This window comes from Dermacentor variabilis, chromosome 3 (genome assembly GCF_050947875.1).
Source record: "Dermacentor variabilis isolate Ectoservices chromosome 3, ASM5094787v1, whole genome shotgun sequence".
NCBI classification, from domain to species: Eukaryota; Metazoa; Arthropoda; class Arachnida; order Ixodida; family Ixodidae; genus Dermacentor; species Dermacentor variabilis.
The window spans coordinates 162,687,401-162,708,446 of NC_134570.1; the positions used below are offsets into that span (position 1 = coordinate 162,687,401).

The following is a 21,046-nucleotide window of genomic DNA, read 5'->3' on the forward strand; positions in this document are numbered from 1 at the left end:
GACTTCATTATATTAGGCGGAGTACCAGACTAGTTTGCGCTATCGTTCCGAAACCGCATTTAGATGACTTGCGAAAGAAGCTGGGAAAATGAATAACTATCCTTTCTCTCTCTCACTGAAAAATTAACGGGGCCGCTAGATCTTGCAGCTATTTATATTTATGTCTGCCTTGTCTGCTTTATTATTTCCTTTGTCCGAAGTAGGAGCATCGTGTAAATGGCCCCATCATCGCCGTTTTATGGCACCGGTTCCCACGCCTGAATTTAAGGCCAACAGATCGCCTTTAAACCTTTAAGACCGTCATCCGAAAATTTTGGTTTAACGTCCTGGATTTTTTCATACTGTCTATGGAGCGTCGACAGCACTGCATGTCCGCGCCTTATAACGACCACGAGCAGCGAGATGGGCGATAGTACGCATATGCGCGCACAGCACAGTTCAGTACGAGCATCGTCGACTGGGCTGTTAACATTCGAAAATCACATACGTTGCCAAATACACAGACTTCTGAGGTGGAGCACGGACATGTCTGCGTCGTGCCCTGCCAGCATGGACATTTTTCAAGTGGATGCAGTGCGGGCACAGACGGAAAACCACTACAGCAAGATTCAGCAACTCTATGTACATGCTTTAAGTACAGTTTTGAAGGTTTTATTACCTTTTCTTTTCAGTCGGACAAACGCCCTCAGCTAGGCCTTGCGTGAGGCTTGCCGAAGGGTACGGCGCTCAGAGATGAAGTTGGGCCCGGCCAAAGGACACAACACGGCCCCGTCTCGCAGGAGGCAACTCATAATGCAAGTTCAAGCGATCATAAACGAAGACATAAACATGGAAAAGACAGGTATTAGCACCGCGCAGGACGCGGGATTACGCGGTAGGGCACTTGACGCGGCAAAGGCGCAGCGCGCTACCTACGGGGACACACCTCTCGGATCGAACGCGCCCAGCGTCTCGGCGTCGCTCCAAGTGAACCCTTTCCAACTGGCGCCCTCGACACTACAAAAAGAAGTTGAAAATTTGGAGGTCGCTTAAGCTCTGCCTCTAAGAGTGGAACGCGATATCATTCAAAGATTCCTGACTGCTTTTCATGCTTCCCGGCAACTGCAGCTTATGTAACCGTAACGCTGGCGGCAAATGCTATGCACGAAGCTTTCTGGTAGAAATGTAGACTCTTGCGTGAGTCCATCACCTTTGTTTCGCACTTTTAATATTTCAGTTTCAGAAGAGCTAACATAAAAAATTTTGCGCTGTCTGTTTTTTTTTCTCTCCATTACATTTGTTTGTGGGCTGCCGTTCTCAAAATTCCGAGGAATAACTTTGTAAAGAATGATAGACAAGGTATGAGAAACTTAGACGGTAAAAGAGTGGTTGGGTAAGCGCGCTTCCCAATTTGGTACGACATTCAGTTTGGTGAAGCGACGTTCGATGCTGGACGCGGGACGCCGACGCCGGATTTTCTCCGACATGGGGCAAATCCACCTAGAAAAATTGCACGGGGCCCTTAACACCATCGAGTTAAAGCGCGCCACAGCAGAGCCTTCAAGGCAAGAGGAAAAGCGCAGGAGATGGCGAACAGCAAGCGCTCGACGAGGCTCTTTCAAGGCCAACAGCAGTTCAAGAGACGTGGGCGCACTGAACGCGACTTCCGAACCAAAAAGCTGAAGCCGTATGAGAAAGACTCGTGAGACGCAAAGAGCGTCAAGCAACGACTGAAGAGGGAAGTAGAACTGAAGAAAAAGAAAGCTTGGAGCATTCAATATTGCCCAGCGCCCGACTGAACGCAGAAGCCTGGCGGAGTTACATGAGCGGGAAATGCACGCCATCGCCAGGGCTATGGCAGTCTACATGAAAGTGCGTAAGCATCAGTCTATTCGATTCAACAAATTATCTAACACTCTTACGATACCAACCTACAATACGATACCAAAGACAGGACAAGGCGCCTTTAGCGCCTTGTCCTGTCTTTGGTATCGTATCGTCTTAGTTCTTTCCTAGAGGACGGTTACAGACATTGTACATGCAGGGGGCAGAGGTTTGAGAGACCTCCTTGCGATGTGCAACAAGACTGCGCAGGCGAGGCTGTACGCCAGCAAACTGTACAGAGACCATTGGCTCTAGCATTGTGAGACGTTCAACGAAAAGGCAGGCCATGCAGCACTTTACAGAACCTACAGAATCATGACGGGTAAGAAGAACGAACGCAATCCAGTGGCTCACATCTTGCTGGCCACGGAACTTTCTGCTCAGGACTTTCAGAAGGAAACGACAGACACATTGTTTCCGCAATCTGCTTTCCGTCCACCCGAATATATCTATGAAGGTTTAACCCCATCGAAGGATCAAGGAATCAATTCGCCATCCATTCCTGCGGAGCTAACCACGGCGCTGCGGCATAGAAACGCTCGCAGTGCTCCTGGTCCTGACGAAGTTACGAGGCAAAGTTGAAGAATCTCAACGAACACGGCAAAGTGGAGCTCATACTTACCATTAATGACGTGAGAATGTCGGTTACTATTCCGCAGGATTGCAAGTACTCAATCCTGGATAAACACGGGGAAACGTTGCAGCTCAGCTACTCTTCATCTGTTAACATACGCTTCAGACATCAGTCTGAAGCGTTGGATAGAATGTTGTTTCGGGCTGAAATGTTGCCATAAGCTGAGTAGAGACACCCTGGTCTCCCATGCAAGTTTCCAAGACTTTCAAGCTTCATCCTAAAGCCAGCGACAAAGACAAGTACATCGAGAAGCATCTGTACGGCAAAATTGGCCTTGTGAAAGTCGCTGGAAGTGAAAAGAAAACGCGTTATGTTCTCCGCCAAATGGCAACGTTAATCGATTTCCCTGGTAGAATGGAGGCGGCCGGCTTGACCTTTAGGAGATCATTCCCGCTACAGAAGTCTTTTTTAAAACCTCTTAGGGAGGAACATTCTTATTCTTTTGATTATTTCCGCCTCATGATCCGGATCCAGCCTCCAGGTTGATGCCCGTACGTGAGTACTGGTAAGACACAGCTGTTATAAACTTTTCTCTTGAGGGATAATGGCACTCTGCTGTTTATGATCTGAGAATGCCTGCCAAACGCACCCCAGCCCATTCTTATTCTTCTGATTATTTCAGTGTCATGATCCGGATCCGCAGTCACTACCTGCCCTAAGTAGATGTATTCCCTTACAACTTCCAGTGCCTCGCTGCCTATTGTAAATTGCTGTTCTCTTCCGAGACTGTTAAGCATTACTTTAGTTTTCTGCAGATTAATTTTTAGACACACTCTTCTGCTTTGCCTCTCGAGGTCAGTGAGCATGCATTGCAATTGGTCCCCTGAGTTACTAAGCAAGGCAATATCATCAGCGAATCGCAAGTTACTAAGGTATTCTCCATTAACTTTTATCCCCAATTCTTCCCAATCCAGGTCTCTGAATGCCTCCTGTAAACACGCTGTGAATAGCATTGGAGATATCGTATCTCCCTGCCTGACGCCTTTCTTTATTGGGATTTTGTTGCTTGCTTTATGGAGGACTACGGTGGCTGTGGAGTCGCTATAGATATATTTCAGTATTTTTACATACGGCTCGTCTACACCCTGATTCCGCAATGCCTCCATGACTGCTGAGGTTTCGACAGAGTCAAACGCTCTCACGTAATCAATGAAAGCTATATATAAGGGTTGGTTATATTCCGCACATTTCTCTATCACCTGATTGATAATGTGAATATGATCTATTGTTGAGTAGCCTTTACGGAATCCTGCCTGGTCCTTTGCTTGACAGAAGTCTAAGGTGTTCCTGATTCTATTTGCGATTACCTTAGTAAATACTTTGTAGGCAACGGACAGTAAGCTGATCGGTCTATAATTTTTCAAGTCTTTGGCGTCCCCTTTCTTATGGATTAGGATTATGTTAGTGTTCTTCCAAGATTCCAGTACGCTCGAGGTCATGAGGCATTGCGTATACAGGGTGGCCAGTTTCTCTAGAACAATCTGACCACCATCGTTCAACAAATCCATTGTTACCTGATCCTCCCCAGCTGCCTTCCCCCTTTGCATATCTCCCAAGGCTTTCTTTACTTCTTCCGGCGTTACATTTGGGATTTCGAATTCCTTTAGACTATTTTCTCTTCCATTATCGTCGTGGGTGCCACTGGTACTGTATAAATCTCTATAGAACTCCTCAGCCACTTGAACTATCTCATCCATATTAGTAATGATATTGCCGGCTTTGTCTCTTAACGCATACATCTGATTCCTGCCAATTCCCAGTTTCTTCTTCACTGTTTTTAGGCTTCCTCCGTTCCTGAGAGCATGTTCAATTCTATCCATATTATACTTCCTTATGTCAGCTGTCTTACGCTTGTTGATTATCTTTGAAAGTTCTGCCAGTTCTATTCTAGCTGTAGGGTTAGATGCTTTCATACATTGGCGTTTCCTGATCAGATCTTTCGTCTCCTGCCATAGTTTGCTGGTATCCTGCCTAACGGAGTTACCACCGACTTCCACCGCACACTCTTTAATGATGCCCACAAGATTGTCGTTCATCCCCGAGACCAGGGCACCCCGAGACGAGGGCAGCCACCTCAAAGCGCGCAGATGGTGACTGCAACGATGTTTACTCTGACGCCGCGTGGGAAGCGGATGACATGCTAGCAGCGGCAGCCTTAAACGCCTGCGTGGGATCAGGAGGCCTCTTCAAGTGTGCGGAAGCTCCACCCACATACCGCATAAAGTTAAACGCAATTTACCTTCCTTTTCAAGCTATAGACAAAGCACTAATGGAAGAGACAGACACCAGAGGATACACAATACAATATACAGGTACTCCATAGAAGCAGTAAAAACCCTTTCGGTGCCCCCCACAAAGGGAACTTGGCCTGACGATATAAAACAAGTAGGAAGGGGACTACACCAAGAACGTGGAGTGCGGTTACGAGTAGAATGGACACCGGGGTACGCGGGTGGCTCCGGTAACGGCGCAGCTCGCGCAGCGGCAAGCGCCATGATACGCAGCTGGTAGCCCGCCTTAGGGCCACCTATCAAGCTATGACAAAGTCGACTCGGTCCATGAGGACTGAATGGGCGGCTTAGACAAGAAAATTATAGATTATCGAAGATTACGATACTGGGTAATGCGAAATTAGAGCGTTGTTCTGAAAGAGTGTGCGTTTTAGTATTTTGTATTATGATTATATAAGTACACGGTTTATATTAGGAAGAGAACACTTTGAGTAGCGTCGCTGGCGCGGACAACCTGTCTCGTGTGGCACATTGCAAACGAAGTGAAGTGTGGCGCGACTGCCTCGCTAATCGGGAGATCGTGAGAGGCAGCGCGTCGGTGACGTGTGGGTTCGGTTCACAGCCGCCGCCGCAGGCAGACCTCCGGTCATGCAAAGGGTTTGCATATATGGTATCGGTGGACGCGCGCGACGCATGCATTATCGATGTCCTGATCGGTGGACAGACGACAGCGCGCCATTCTGGCGCTATCTCGTAGCGGTAGTCGCCGCAGAGCCTGTCTTGCGCGGCACTACACTTTTCTTGTCACGCTTTCGCTATACGCTCCTCCTCCGCTTTCCAGCTCATGGTTCTGCTGCATGCTCCTCCTGGAGAGAGAGAGAGAGAATAAACATTTTTATTGGGTGAATGCAGCTTTGGAGAGGCGTCCTCATTCCAGAATGCCTTGAGCTCGGGCAGCCTCCTGGGCCCGAGTTCAAGGATCAGCCGTTGCTGATCCTCGTGGTCGGAGCTGGCGAAGGCTCTCTCCCAAAGCTCGTTAGTGGGGTAAGGGTTTGGAGGATTTAACGGTGCCGCTCTGCAACCCCCTACTATGTGTCTGAGGGACCCGGGCTCTGCGCAGAAGCGGCATTGCGGAGAGGATTGTGTAGGTGCTATGCGGTGGTTTCTGTTTGAATAGGGGAATGTATTAACCTGTAGAGCTCGGAGGAATCACTCCTGCTCTCTAGGTAGTGACTTGTGTGAGGGTGCATATGTCTTGCGGGTCAGCTTGTAGTGTTGTGTGATGTCTTGGTACGAGATTAAAGGGTACATGCGCTCGGGTTCAGATTCCTCGGCGTCGGCTCGGTGGGTCAGATCTCGAGCCATGTGGTTGGGGACCTCGTTGCCAGGAATGCATTGATAAGCTGGGGCCCAGATGATCCGGAGCGTAGTGGTATGAATTCTTCCGCTAGCAATGTTGGGGCACGCCTGTTGGGAGTCGGTCACTATGACTTCAACCTCTCTTTCGAAGAGCGCGAGGGCTATGGCCGCTTCCTTGGCTTGGAGGGGATTGTATCGTGTGAGCGAAATGCTGGTCTTATGTTCTTTGTTGACGACTACGGTGGCTGTTGTGGCTGCGCGTCTGGGGTAAGAGGCCGCGTCCGTGTAGGCTGTAGAGGGTAAAGTCCCGTATCGCTTGTGTATGGCCAGGGCGCGGGCTTCCCTTCGCTCTGCGTGGTGCACTGGGTGCATATTTCGAGGTAGAGGACGTACGGTGATGTTGCTCCGGATGACATGGGGTAAGCTCGCAGTCTGAGGCGGCAGATGGCTCAGAGGGACAGAAAGCTCCAGGCGTAAGAGAATGGACCTCCCCGCTTCCGTAACCGCCAGCCTTGTTCGCTGACTGGATAAAAATGTGCCTCTATCAGCTCCTCGGCCGTGTTGTGCACACCTAGTCGTAGTAGGCGTTCTGTGGACGTACTCATTGGCACGCCCATCGCCTGCTTATATGCCTTTCTGATCATTGTGTTGATTTTCTTGAGTTACGTCGCGTTGAGAAGTGCGTATGGAATAGCGTAAGTTATTCGAGACACGACGAAGGCTTGGACAAGCCGAAGCTTGTCCAAGCCTTCGTCGTACTGGTCGCTCACCACGTCTGCAGCTTCCTGCAAGCGGTTCACCATTTCCCCGATGGACCCTGGGGACGACCAGATGGTAATGTCATCGGCATATAGGCCATGCTGGATCCATGGGTTGTTATCGAGGAGCAGCGGTAGGCCTATTAGGGCGATATTGAAAAGGAGAGGGGATAACACTGCGCCCTGTGGTGTGCCGCGCCGCCCAGTAGGAAGGGGTTTGTGACTTTGTCCCCGACCTTTAGGATGGCTTTTCTATCTGAGAGGAAATCTCTGATGTAGGAGTACGTCCTGGCCAGACAGCCCAGCGCGTTCAGCCTCTGCAAGATTGCTGTATGCTTGACGTTATCGAACGCCCCTTTAAGATCTAAGGCGAGGATAGCCGTAGGGGAGTTGCGTGTCGCTGGTACAATCACCTCCTCTTTCAGCTGAAGTAGGATGTCTTGAGTTGAGAGGTGTGGACGGAATCCTATCATCGTTGTTGGAAGTTTCCCCGAGTCCTCCAGGAATGGTTGTAGCCGGTTGAGAACGATGTGCTCTAGGAGGTTTGCTACACACGAAGTGAGGGATATCGGTCATAGGTTCTCAATCGCTGGTGGCTTGCCTGGCTTCGGTATCAGACGAACCTCGGCCATATTCCAGTCTTCGGGAAGGTTTCCTTCCCTCCATATTTCGTTAAGATGAGCGATAAGCTCTAGTAGCGAGGGGCTGTCAAGATTTACAAGTGCCTTATTGGTAAGTTGGTCCATTCCCGGGGCTGTGTGGCGTCTCAAGCCCATTATCGCCGATGTTACTTCATGTAGATGAATGTCCTCATCTAGCTCGTTAGGGGTGCCGGTGTAGGGTGGCAGAGGCTCCGATGGCTGTGTGGGGAAGTACTGAGCTTTGAGAGTGAAAAGGAGGTCCGCCTCGTTTCCAGGAAATTGGCGAATTACTCGGGTCATATTGTGGTGGGATTCCGTTTTGCTGCTGGCCGGGTTGATTAAATAGGTCAATAACTTGCACGTATTGGAAGTACTCAGTCTTCCTCTCAAGCTTGCGCAGAGGGATCGCCAATTCTCTCGGCATAGCGTGGTAGCGTATTCCGCAGCCTCTTGTGTGAGTAGTGCTATTCGCCTCTTGACCTTGCGACTTAATCTTTGTCTTTTCCAACGCTTCAGCAGGCTACGACGGGCTTCCCACATGTGGAGCAAGCGAGTGTCGATGCTCGGAGTGGTGGTGGATGTTTCGAGCATTTTGGTGTGCGTCTTCACTTCCTGGTGAAGTTGCGTGGTCCAGTCCTTAGTTGACAGACGCTGTTGGCTCCCTTCGCAGCTCTTTCTTCTCTTATCTCCCGCAGCTTGCTCCAATCCGTGAGGCGAGCAGTGCCTATCATGGCTTTGTATTCGAGCTCATGGAGAGTGGTGGCTAGCAGCGCGTGGTCGCTGCCTAGGTACTCCTGCAGATTGGTCCAGCAAGCTTGGGGGATAGTTATGATGAGGGTTAAGTCAGGGTTCGTGTCTCTTTGAACACTTGTGCCGAGCCTCGTGCTATTCCTTGGATCGGTGACGAGTGTGAGATCCCTGTCCTCAATACCTTGTGAAGCATGTTTCCCCTGGGGTTGGTGTACGTATAATCCCAGAGGGGGTGGGCTGCATTAAAGTCGCCGACTATTAGAAGCGGATGGTTGCCTGCTGCGTGCGTGGCTTGCTCCAAAACCAGTTTGAGGACGGATGGCGCGCTTTTCGGCCGACAGTAGACGTTTAGAACAAACATTGAACCCTTCTTCTTTGTTGCCTGTGGGATGATTTCGAGCAGAATGGCAAGCGGTTCGGATTGCTGGAGATGGTGTTGAACGGCCACTAGCTTCTTACTGACCACGGTGTGAAGGCTGTCGCCTGTATTGGTGTCATACGTGACGGATCCGGGTAGGCGGACGTGTTCGTTTCTTGCAGTGCGATTATTTCAGGTGGCCTTGTTGATGTAGCAATGTATTGTATCAGTAATCCATACTTGTTCTTGTAGCCCCGGCAATTCCACTGCCACACCGTGGTTTCGCCTGTGGAGCCCCCGCGCTTACTGCATATATGATGAGGAGGAGCCATCTTGGTTACCAAGGGGTAATGATGCGTGCACAAGATGGGGTTCTGGGGAGCCCAGAGAATCTGGCAATTCTGGTAGGGTCTGATGAGCTTTCTTGGGGCGCCGGATTTGACGAGCTTCTAATGCTAGTATGCGCTCCTCTAGTCTCATGATGCGTTCCGCCAACTGAGTGTTAGAGTGTTGTTGTTGAGTTGCGAATTGTTGTTGTGCCGCTGACTGTTGTATAGCTGTGAGTTGTTGCTGCATAGGAGCTTGTAGGGATGTCTGAAGGCTCTGATTTGCCTTTGATACTACCTCTTCTACCTTCTGGAGAGTGGCATAGGACGGGTATGACTCCCTGCGGTGCTGTGGGCTGCGCGGTTGCTCGTTGCGCTGTCGGATTTGAAGTGGGCTGCTCTTCCCGTTAAGCTCCTCTATTTTATCGACTGGTTCTGCCCGCCAACGCACCTGAATGTCCAGGCTGTTATCGGCATCTTCTGGGGAGCTCGTGATAGCTGCGGATATTCAGGGCAGATAGTATCTTTTCCCACGTATGCCTGCGTGCCAGTCCTTGCAATAAAAATTTGGATCGTTCACATGCCGCCAGTGTTGTCTGCGCGGTCCTGTATAAAAGAAAAAAAAACACGCGTGAAGCTAAACGCGCCCACGAATAAGATGTGTCACCTTCGGTATGGCAATTTTCTTTCGCATTATTCGACCCAGGCTTGCGCCATTAAATTAAGACCAGAAAAAAGCTTTAATTTATCACCCCATACGAAGGATTGTCTAGGAGCAAGGCGGCTTCACAGATGGCAAAGGCAGGACATCTGCACTCCTGAACTGAGACGACGTGCCCACTGGAGAGTTATTTCTGCACTTGCTTGTGCCGATGTCGCTGTTTTTCGCCATTATAAAACACTAATATTCGGTGCGCTCGATGCTCAAGCGATGTTATAAAAGATATAGAAGGATGTACACCCGTGAGCAAAAGTGTACGGACCAGGGATTAGGCGCTAAAGCTGATTTTCTCCGCTACCTCTGAAAGTAACTTGAAATTGAAGACTGCAGTGGAAAACTTGGCATTTTCACTTTTCCAGTGTACTCGTGAAACACAGTTGATGCATGGTAATTACGAATAAATTTTAAATTACGACGTTTCTTTCAGCCACGCTGTGGTCTGTAACGTTTGCCCACTGTGTATCTTTGCCATACTATTGAAGCCAGGGTGCGAGATAAAATGAGACGTTAGAGAACACCGTCCATTGTCTGTGTTTCTGGTTTGTGTATTTTTTAAACGTTCTCCTTGTTGTGCTTCACTTGAACGCACAAAATTTTGTTTTCAGTGCGGAAACGTTTAAAGGGTCAAAGCTTTAGACACCTACTTCTCTCAAGGTCACAGTGGAGCAGTTTGCTTTCTGATATATTTCGGTTGGTTCGCGCATGATTCCGATACATTTCATCAACTTGCTGACCTCTTTATGTTATAACGTTTCTGTTCGTTTTTTCTTTGCCATTTTATTTATTTCCAGCCAAGCAGAACCGTTGGCAGGTAGTATTTTTTTATTTGTCCACAGAAATGCGAGACGTTTCAAAGTGAGATGATCTGCTGACCAAATGTTTATTTTCTTTTCGTACGCAGGCCCGCAGTAATGGACGCCACATCAGACAACGCACCTTTCAGCCTTTACGCTGGTGTACCTTCGACAAGTTTTCTTCTGAAGCCTGAGAAGGTAAGTTCTCAGAATCTCCGCTTTGTGCTGCAGGAGTAACCCTATAAGGTGAGGTAGCAGAACAGGTAGCAAAGCCTCCCACCACCACTCTAGGAGTAGCCATTTACGGCTATTGTGATTGTTAATAAGAAACAATCTGAACTCTTTGCTGAAGCACTCTTTGCAGAACGTCGACGTACCTGCAAGTGCTCGTTACTGCCCAACATAGAATGCACTCGTTTTACACAACAGAACAGCTAACCGGAGCTATTTATGCATGTTTAGATGATGGCGAAGATTAAATCGACTTTCAAAATCGCTTCTGCTAAACCAATTGATCTTGTTCTAGCAGCATCCTGTCCTTTACAAATATGAGCGCTTGTTTTTCGTAGAAGCTGTTTTTCGGTATTTAATAACATTCCGGGAGGAACGACACTCAAACATCTATACTCTCAATGAAATCTAAATTTCCGGCATAAGTGTCAAGTAGATGCTGCTTCTGACATAATAACACCGGCCAGGCCATCCATTTCCATATTTATGTTCGAGTGTAGAGGAATGGGAATGTAGATCATTTTAACTATTGTACCTTAGGCTTTAAAAAGTATTGCTGAGAAAAGATGTAGCGCTGACACTAAATGAATTAGTGTAGCTATGTTGGTTTTACGTGCCGACACGTGATTGATACATGGCATTAAATGGGTCCTTAAAGAGTCTGCGTCGTCAAAGTTAATCAGGCACCCCGGTTTAGGTAGTTGCGCGTTAGGAAGACTTTACAGGTGCTTGGTTTCTGCTAAAGCAGCAATGCGTGTATGTCTCCTTTGTTCTTCGGTCCCAGTGCCTTATACCGCTAGAACTAGTCATCTATCTTATTTCTTAAACATAGCTACCTTCAGGTCCAGTGCAGGATGACGGCTTCCACCAGCCGTTCCATCTACCCGTGCCCTTGCGTCAGCCGATGCCGCTCTACACTTGGAAATTTGCTAATTCCATCTGTCTCCCCTCAAATCCAGCTCCCTTTCCTAGACACCAAACCTGTTACTGAAATGCCCCCCTTTTGTCTATTATACAACGTACATTTTCTGCCTAACTCTTTTCCGAAAGGGCCCCTACACCACTCTGACCACGAAGATTTCTATGGTGGCAGCTGTGTGCAGCAGTGAAGGTCCGCAAAAATGTTTCCAAGTGTTGCCATCATTGCAAAGTTACAGTCGTTTTATGAACAACTCGGCAGGCGGTGTTTCTGACTCGCGTTCGCTTCTCCCCTACTCGGCATGTCCTGCCTCAGCAAACAGGCGGAGACATCAATGCTGAACGGCATCGACTATATCAGCAAGCTGCGTTTTTTCACAATCACTGCTGTATTCTTCCTGTCATTGCCTCTCATTTCTGTTCCATCTATCCACTCTGTCTCGATATTTGTTTCGCAGTTCATTTGTTACCGTACACATTTCGCCCATTTATATTTGTGCTGACTGATTACGCTAATTCTGTGGCTTTTTTCTTCTTGTTCGTGAAGATTGACTATGCCTACCGCTTAATATCTTATAAAAATTATGTTTTGCAATTGTTTGTCGTGAGCAGAGCAAGGACAGCGCCGAAGTGTCGTATCCTGCTCACCACACGGCTTACGACACTCTCCGCCTCTACAACAACTGGACCGACTCTCGCCTAGCGCCTTTGTGCGCCCGGCTTCATGGTGCAGCGCTCTGGCTCGCTGCGGACGCACCTCTCATACCAGTCAATTTCTCAGCGTTTGCACTACGTTTGGAAGAGTCCCTGGAAGAGCTTCGGAAGTCGCCCTCGGCGCTGGAGCTGGAGCTGAATGGCGTGTCTCTTGGTAGGTTAAAAAAAAAAGCCTTCAGAAATGTTGCGTTAGGAGCTTAGTTTATTCAAGCTGCTGTATTCCAACATTCCTATTCACGCACATGGGAACCTGGCACTCGCTTCCAGCGCTTGCGAAGGTCTGTAATCTGCAGAGAAAATTAGAGTGCCACTTACAAAATATCTACGTCACATAGTTGATGATTGCAGTGTTTGTCTTCAAGATGATTCAAAACAACGGAGATAAAGACGGCATGTAAAGGTTCACACTGTTACCGCGGCGCGAAACCACAGGCGGCTTTTTCTTTGAAAGTTTATAACACTGAGCAATGTCTGAAGAATTCTCTAGTTTCTGAAGCAATGTGCAAAGACCGTCGAAACGGTTGTCTTAGTTCAAGTGCGTGAATAGTACTAAGCGATAATAATACCGCTCGTAGAATAGTACGTTTAGCGGCTGAAATTGAAGACTAGCTATTTTTCTGTCAAGCGTTCTCTAAGGCGTTTTATAAAGCGTTCTCCAGCGTCAGAAATAATGTTTCATTGCGGTTATCAATAATTATGTATTTCCCACAAGTATCAGTAAATGACGCTTTTAGTTTCCAAGTACTACCTATTTCCCGGCAGGAAGTTCCGAACTTCATCGCTCATGGGTCGGCCCCCTGTTTCTTGGTCTGGGAGCCGAGCATTCGCTTCTCCGTCTTTAGCCTGGCTGCTTCCCTCAGTTGCCCTTCTGCAGATCATTAACAAAATTGATGTTTCCTCAATGACACAAATTGTGTGAGCTAAAACCAAAAGTTATATCTTGCTTGCATGTTGGGCCTGATATTTCGAACTTTTTATTCCTTAGTACTTTCGTCTTCTTCTGTCTTAAGTTTGCATATAGAGCTGACAGGCTTTGTACCCCTTCTGGTGGCAGCTGCTAACTAGGTTTGTTTTCTTTCTTATCCTTTGATCCTTTTCGCAAATAATAACAATAATAATAATAATAATAATACTTGAAAATTATTTGTACAAAAATGCGTGCACCAAACGCCGCGTGCTCCTGCAGTATTCCAAGCTTGAATCCCTAAAATTAACAAATATGGAACACAGTCATTGTACTTTTTTTTTCAAGGATAACAGGTTAGTTGCCGGTCATGATTCAGCAATGCTTGCCATGGGAGGTCCATTGCATTAATATTAGTTTCAAAATTCCTTTGCCATCATCGTGGTCCACTGCGATCGCTTGGTATAAATACAGTTACCCGTTTACTGCTTCTGTAGGCCAACCTATTGTTTGTATCGTTGTTTCCTGCTTTACAGCAAATGTGGAATCGCTAGTTCTTCCACTAAGCAAAAATAAAGGCAAGTTTAATGCCGTCCCCTCTGTTAAGCTTGGAGCCTAATGAGCATGTGCCTAATGGTGATGTCAAGCCGTTTGTTGCGTCTCCAGTCGCATTCCCTTGTAAAAATAATTGCTTTCAAAATAAGGACCAGTGCATTTCTCACTGTTGGTATCTTTCAAGCGGTGACGTGCAAATGCCATTGCGGCACTCACGCTTAGACGTGTTAAGCTTTCAATTTCGATGATGGACACGACTACGTTGCCGTACGCAAAAACTACAAATTACGGAAACTCCAACATGAGGACTGTTTACTCACCTCGATGGTCAGTCATGTCAGGACTTTGCCGCAAAGCTTCCCTTTACTTTTCCATTTTAGTCACTTGACTGTGAGGTCAATTGCGTGACGTCGTGAAACCGCTATAGCCGCTATTCACGGTAAGTAAAGGTGGTGCGGCTGCAGGCAACATCAATCTGTGGCCACTGCTACAGAGGCAACTATTAGCCACGGTCGAATCGTGCGTGTATACTTCACACCGGAACCCATGCGCGATCACTAGAGGCGCTTTTTTTCGGCTCCAAATTACAAAAGCACAGGGTGTCTCTATTTATGCAGTCGTATTTTCTGGAATGCTGAGCAATACAATTTCGTCCAATTGTGGCTAGCGCTTGTTGCTCTGCCGGTGAGCGCTGCGGAATGGATAAGGGACAAAGGGGGTAGGGGAAGGGAAATTCATTTCTGTAACGTCAAGTGCCAGAACCACGGTTTCATCATTACGAAGGCCGTAGTGGGGTATCCCTGATTAATTTTGACCACCAGTAGATTTTTACCGTGCCCCTGATGCACGGGGCACGGGCTTTACTGCATTTCGATCCCATCGAAATGCGGCCGTCGCGCTTGGGATTTGCTCCCGCGACGTCGCGCTTAGCGGCGCAACACCACAGCCGCTAAGCCACCGCAGACAAATGCAGTCACAATGCGTCGCGATGGCTCCCAGTTTCGTCTTACACTACAATGTATTAGCTGGGTCTCCCCACCGGACCCACGGTGGCGCGAAGGGTTCCTACAGGCCATGCGCTGCGAGTATCGCGTTCCAGTCGCTTATTCCTGAAACATCCCGCTTCCCGTCGCTTTTCTCGAATCTGTTGGAGTGTCAGCAGGTCTGTCACAACGTAAAATCTCTAATCTGCAGACGCTTTGCGCTTGGCGATCGAGCACTTCCGGAGGGCCGCTGACCAGTGGACCGCGCATCTGACCCAGCTGAACAAAACGAGGTGATGCCCAAGCATTGTGTATATTCAACCTTGTAGTGCTAAAAAGAATATGTAACGCTTTTCGCGGATAACTACACAGTAAGGGCATGTGCAAAAGACGTCGAATTAGGCTAGGGCTGGGGGCCTGAAGTTAAGCTACATGACTAAGGGTGTTCGACTACCGAAATTTCAAAATTGACTTGAGCGTGAATGTTAGAGGAAAACAGCTTTTTAATATCCAATTTATTACCGATATTTCGTTTTTATTTCAAGCAGAATGAGTAAAGAAAGGTTACGTAGAACTATCTCATGTAAAAGAAATGATTACGCTTTATTGTATTACATGTATCGCCGTTCAAAACTAAACATCCGATCAACTGAGGAGCTTGCTAATGAGAAACTGGAAGGTGAACATATGTGGCACACCTAGACAATGACAATAATGAAACAAAGTAACTAGGCGTCACCAGATGAACGTACACTGTTGTGTTTGTTGAAGTTTAGCGTGTTACCGGAATTCCCGCGCACCAGCCTAAAGGGGCGCAATCATTGTGAGGCATTAAAGGAATAAATTGTTCTGCCTGAATCGCGACAACGGTATTGTAAGCTATCTAAATGTGAGGCATTCCTTTTTGAATGACTGGAACCTCGTGAACAGAAGTTCTTTGAACAGGTTGTGCTTTGCTTATGAAGTGGTGCTATGCGCAGAAATGGAGGCTTTCCTAAAGCAGAATGAATCGGAACAGTCATTCTTAAAACCTATTTATGACATCAAACGGATCTGCGGCGCATAACCGTACGCGTAGCTGGGTTAGCTACGCAATTAGGTAGGGCTCTGTGTGGATTCCGGGTTGCGGGTTCGGCGACAAGTGCGTCCAGTTCGGTGTGGCTGAAGTTACATATATCGGGAGTTCAAAATTAACCTTTATGCTTTGCTCAAAATTAGGCACTGGGTGGCACGCGAAGACCACCTGTGCAAATAAGTTATGTGGTCCGGAGGACACAAATTGAGATGATAATTATCTCCGTCAGCAGCCCAGGTAACGAAAATTGAATGATTAATTTTGTGTTGACTGCAGTAAGTGGGTATGTCTGTATTGAAAAGTTAGAGGCAGCCGTGTTTCTACGCATTATTAGTTGGAAGAATTCGTCTAGTGTGCCTGTGTTCCGAGATATCCGACTCGAATTTTTAAATGTGGTTCACATGATTACGCATGCAAGAGAGTGAGGATCGGCCTAAAGCTCCTCCCTGATGCGACGCGGCTGTTGCGTGCGACGTTTATACTGACAACAGGGCGAATGCATAGCAAAGATAACTGTTCCCCTTCCCCTCTCGGCTAGCGAAATCAAGATATGACAGCGCGGTGTGCCGTGCAGCTGTTGCTCTTGGTTTCACTAAAACTTACAATACTGGACAATGAACAGTCACTTTATTTGCGCAGCCCAGGGAAAGACCATGCCTGCTCGTATAGTCACCATTACGCACGCGCACTGCCCTCCGGCTTCTCTGCGCACGCCGTTATCTCGGCAAGGCTAGTGTTCCTGTATATGCTCCCGCAGGGAGCAGAGTTGCGCATAGGTCCGGTTTATGATCCAGCTCTGCAGTGGAGCCACTCCTCTCGCGCGCAGGAGGCAAATGGCGCGCGGTGTTCCATTTGCCTTTTTGTCTGCTCGTCGCGAGCGACATGCGACAATTGTACGCAAGCGCTGAGCAAGATGACACTTTTTAATGCAGGCTAAGGTCGAAGGTTTGGCATAGCCTGAGCGGTGCCAACCCCCCGGAATTTTTAGTTTGTATATGCGCGTGTATATATGTACACACAAACACACGCACGAATGTACATAGAAAGAATAGGACCCCCCTCGATCCCTTGAAATAAAATCCTGACTACTCTCGTGGCTCGAACAGCTGAAAAGTTCGCGTGCAAACGCGCATTACCTTGCAACAAAAAGCGGTGCAATGTTTTTCAGCATGCAGATGAAGTTTTCTGGCGGAGGCGGAAGGCAAGAAATGTTTTAACGGTTGTTTCAAGAAAACTACACACACGTGTGGCAGACAATTATGTGAGCACATTTTCGCTGCCGAAACGGGACGAATAATGAATGTCGCCAACATAATTATTGTGCCTGCAATTATGACAGTGATCGTTGACTGTCATTCATCACTAAACATCGTTCACAGCTGCTGCGCTTTCTCGATACCATGCGGTGCAGACACGTAAATTTAAACGCATTGCAAATGTTCACATGCGCACATATTATGCAAAGCTAATTTTTACGGTTCGTAACCGCAAACTTAACAGCTGCTTCGTAGCAACAAATCTGCAAGTGGAAAAAGATTCAAGATTCACGAGCTTCTAGATCAAATTTATTTCGTACAAGGGAATGGATGAGCAATGGCTGGTGGCAGCAGGGGATTAGTGCTGGTTCTTGGAGCCTTGGGGGGCAGAATTCGAAACCACTGGAAAAGCAACAAGTTATTAAGAGTAACAAGAGGTAATTTTTATTGTACTAATCCTATAAGATGTCAAACTGGCAAAGTAATTAATGAAACATTGCAGACTGTAATATGACAGCACATTTCTCTTTAACCCTTGATACTACTCAGGTTAATTTACTATAACACAGCGCTAATTAAACGTATAAAAATAATTTCATGCTCCTCACGTCGACTAAGGCTGATCGAACAAGCAACATATTGCGGGCGGTAAATGCTGAAGCTATCGCAGCTGTTTCATAAGTGGTGAGCTCGTTGTGTTTTCGCTTACTACAAAACAATAAACACCAGCACATCAATCGACTTGACATGAAAAATCACAACGCCGACAAAAGAAAAGCCAGGGTGCAGCGGGCAAATTGTACCTGCTAGTATTTACGCTGTTTTGAACACACTTTTGGGGAGCCGCATAGTCAGAACAATCGTACAAGCAACAAAGCGAATTGAGCGAGTTGGTAAGTTAACATTCTTCGCGTAGATGCACAGCGCGACACAGACGTGTCGTCCTTTCTTTGTACCGCGTCTGTGTCGCGCTGCACATATACACCAAAAATTGCACAACTGAGCAACCTCTCATGCGAGGCGCACGCATTTCAGCGTGTACAGGAGTGTTACTCGAGATAAATGCCGCTTTAGTGTAAACAAGCCGAACTCACCTCTGTAAACAAGGCGAACGCACCTCGCATATCCTGGTCCCTTCCGGAGCCGGCCGGTCTCTGCCGTCCGCACTGCACCGCGTAAAAATATTTGCCACTTTCCGTGCGATTTGCGCAGATTGGTGCGCTGCAACCCGTCATACTGGAATACAAGTGTCAAAATGATCTGCTTCGTAGCACTTCACCAAAGTCATTAACTTAATATCCTCGAATACCGTACGACCAACCCAGTGCAGATTGTTGCTACGCACGCTCGACGGTCCGCTGATTGCAATTTCAATGGCACTGGCAGAAACGAATCGGCGCTGTTTCCGTAATGTTGGCTTCGGAGCGCGAGGTTGATCATTTGACGTTATTTTGCACCACGCGATTGCGCTCGGCGAATAGCGCTTCGAGCGGCGCCGGAAAAGATATGCGCAACTCTGCTCCCTAAGGGGGCACATACAGGAACACTACGCATGGCAGCTGTCGCCATTGTTAGAGGTTGTGCCGTCGCTTGTTAGGACAGCGGTTCCGGGTTCTTCGATTAATTTATTTCGCCAGCCCACAGAGGAAGGGGAACAGTTATCATCTTTGCCAATGCCTCCGCCCCGTTGTCAGACTAAAGGCCGCAAGCAACAGTCCCGTCACATCCGGGAGGAGCTTTGCACCGATCCTGACTCTCTTGCATACTTTATCATGCGGACGACAATTAAATATTTGAGTCGGCGTATTTTGGAGCATAGACAAGCTAGACGAATTATTCCAACTGATACTGTGTAGATACACGACTGCCTCTAACTTTTTATACAGACATACCCACTTACTACAGTCAACAAAAAGTTAATTATTCGAATTTAGTTAGTCGGGCTGCTGACAGCGATGACTATCATCTCACTTTGTGTCCCCTGACCACATAACTTATTTGCACGGGCGGTCTTCGCGTGCCTCCCAGCGCCTAATTAAAAGAACCATAAAGCTTCACTTGAACACCCCGTATATACTTGCCAGCTCTACCGAACTTTTCCTAATGTTTCGGATTTTGGGCTCGGTCTGCCATTTTACGAATGTTTCGTCAAATTTACGAAATAAGTTCTGTTCGCGTGAGAGTTTCATTCGTGAGACTCCGCCCATACCTCTGAATGGCTTCTGACTGTTAGAGATACCTGCTCGGAGCAACCGTAATCTGACAATTTCCATAAGCAATAAAAATTGCCAACAACGAAGTTGCTGAACTGTGTTCTAAACCCAGTGTTGCTTTGTTGGTCGTCTATCTATGCTGTTCAATATTTCCTGATGCTTTTGTGCAACGTGTAGATATGACTAACCGCTAAATATGTTCGTTTGTGCCGCGTAAGAGATGTGCTCTCCGGCGAGACTTTGAAAACACTGTGTAGTTCACCGCTCTATGATTGTCGTGTTGCGTGCGCGGGCTTTCTTTCCGATTTTTTTTTTTTGCTTACAGATTTGCAGGACGATTTTTGGGCGTTTCTGCATTTCAGTGACACCTCACCTTGAATGTTTGTCGACTGACACACCTGCGAGTTAGGTTTGACCGTTTCCTAACAAAGCCGTCACTAGATACGTACACAAGCTTAAAATTTATCTTTCTGTGCTCTCGTATGATGAATATGACATTTTTCTTGCGAGCTCATTGATGTGAATGCGCTCAACACCGGTTCCTGTCCGTAAACGGATTTCAAAATGCCATAATCATATGGGAAGGTGAGCCCAATACATTTGAGGACGACGAAGCATTACCGGGCAAGTGCGAAAAGAAAGGTATTTCTGGGGTGCACGTGTCAAAAGCAGAAGACGCTATCAGGCATGCCGTAGTTGGGTACTCCGGAATAGTTTTCACCACCTGGGATTCGCTTACGTGCACCTAAATCTAAGGGCACGAGCAATTGCGGCAGGTTCCTGCTTCATGCCCTATAAAGACGCTGAAACGCACAGACGATATAGAGCGATGACATCATGAGGCGACTCATTCTAAGCTCTGAAACCACCTCTTAAAATAATAAACGTACATATGTTTCAAACATTTTCGAGTATAATGCGTTTCCGGCACATGACCATCTATTGCAGATATATTCCACTTCTACATGCCCAAGTAAGTGTAGTGGGAGTATGTGCGCAGACAAAAAAAATTACACACACTTGAGCATAAATAGTGGCCAAGACTCTTCGTCTGAATGAACAGTGACTATCTGTGAGCTCTCAGCAGACATTTTCTGGGTAAATTATTGATGTCAATTTAACTTAATCTATCGCTCAGCTAAAATATCTTGGAGATATGTCTCGAATAATTAATTTACTGAAGCTCCTGTCACGCATATCGTAGAAAAAGCGGCGGGAGCTGATTCTTGAGATTTCAGAGGAGTCTTGTAGGATCACGCCTTGACTATAGCACCATAGTTTACTAGTCTGCTGCCCCTGGGGCTTGAAAGTAGCTGGATACTGGTCTGCCTCTGAGCATCCGCCTGGCTACAGGCGCCTTCAGGACTAGTCATGTAGTAATCCTGCATGTGGAGTCCCAATGAATGGTTCCTACGCCTCTAGTGGACATACTGATTTCCCCTACTTCCTTAGGCTAGAATAAAATCATCAATATTCATTTCACTCCATTATTTGTGACGTATCCACTGCGAATATTTATCGTAACCGCACAGCTATGCGGACCCTTTTGTCTCTGTGTTTGGAAGCATTGGCAGAAGAAACAGGTTTCTTATGTAAAGAAAGTCTTGTAATGACTCATGCTCGCTTTCCAGCCCCTTGAGAATGGCAGACAATCGAATGCGTTATCTATTTTGTTGAAATGTCAACACCTCCACCCGAAACGCATATGCGCTCTTACTTCCCTAGTGCCGCGCAAAACTTTATACCAATGTTTCCAGATCTT

The 21,046-nt window shown here is 47.3% G+C and overlaps 1 protein-coding gene across 1 annotated transcript in view; it reads left to right on the forward strand.

Moving 5' to 3' along the window:
- Positions 1-21,046, forward strand: part of LOC142576481 (N-acetylated-alpha-linked acidic dipeptidase 2-like) — a 29,474-nt gene that overhangs the window by 3,355 nt on the left and 5,073 nt on the right. Inside the window, exons 5-7 of the mRNA XM_075686625.1 lie at positions 10,543-10,633; positions 12,197-12,452; positions 14,952-15,033. Of these exons, the coding sequence (XP_075542740.1) occupies positions 10,543-10,633; positions 12,197-12,452; positions 14,952-15,033 (429 nt within the window). The remainder of the gene's footprint in view (positions 1-10,542; positions 10,634-12,196; positions 12,453-14,951; positions 15,034-21,046) is intronic.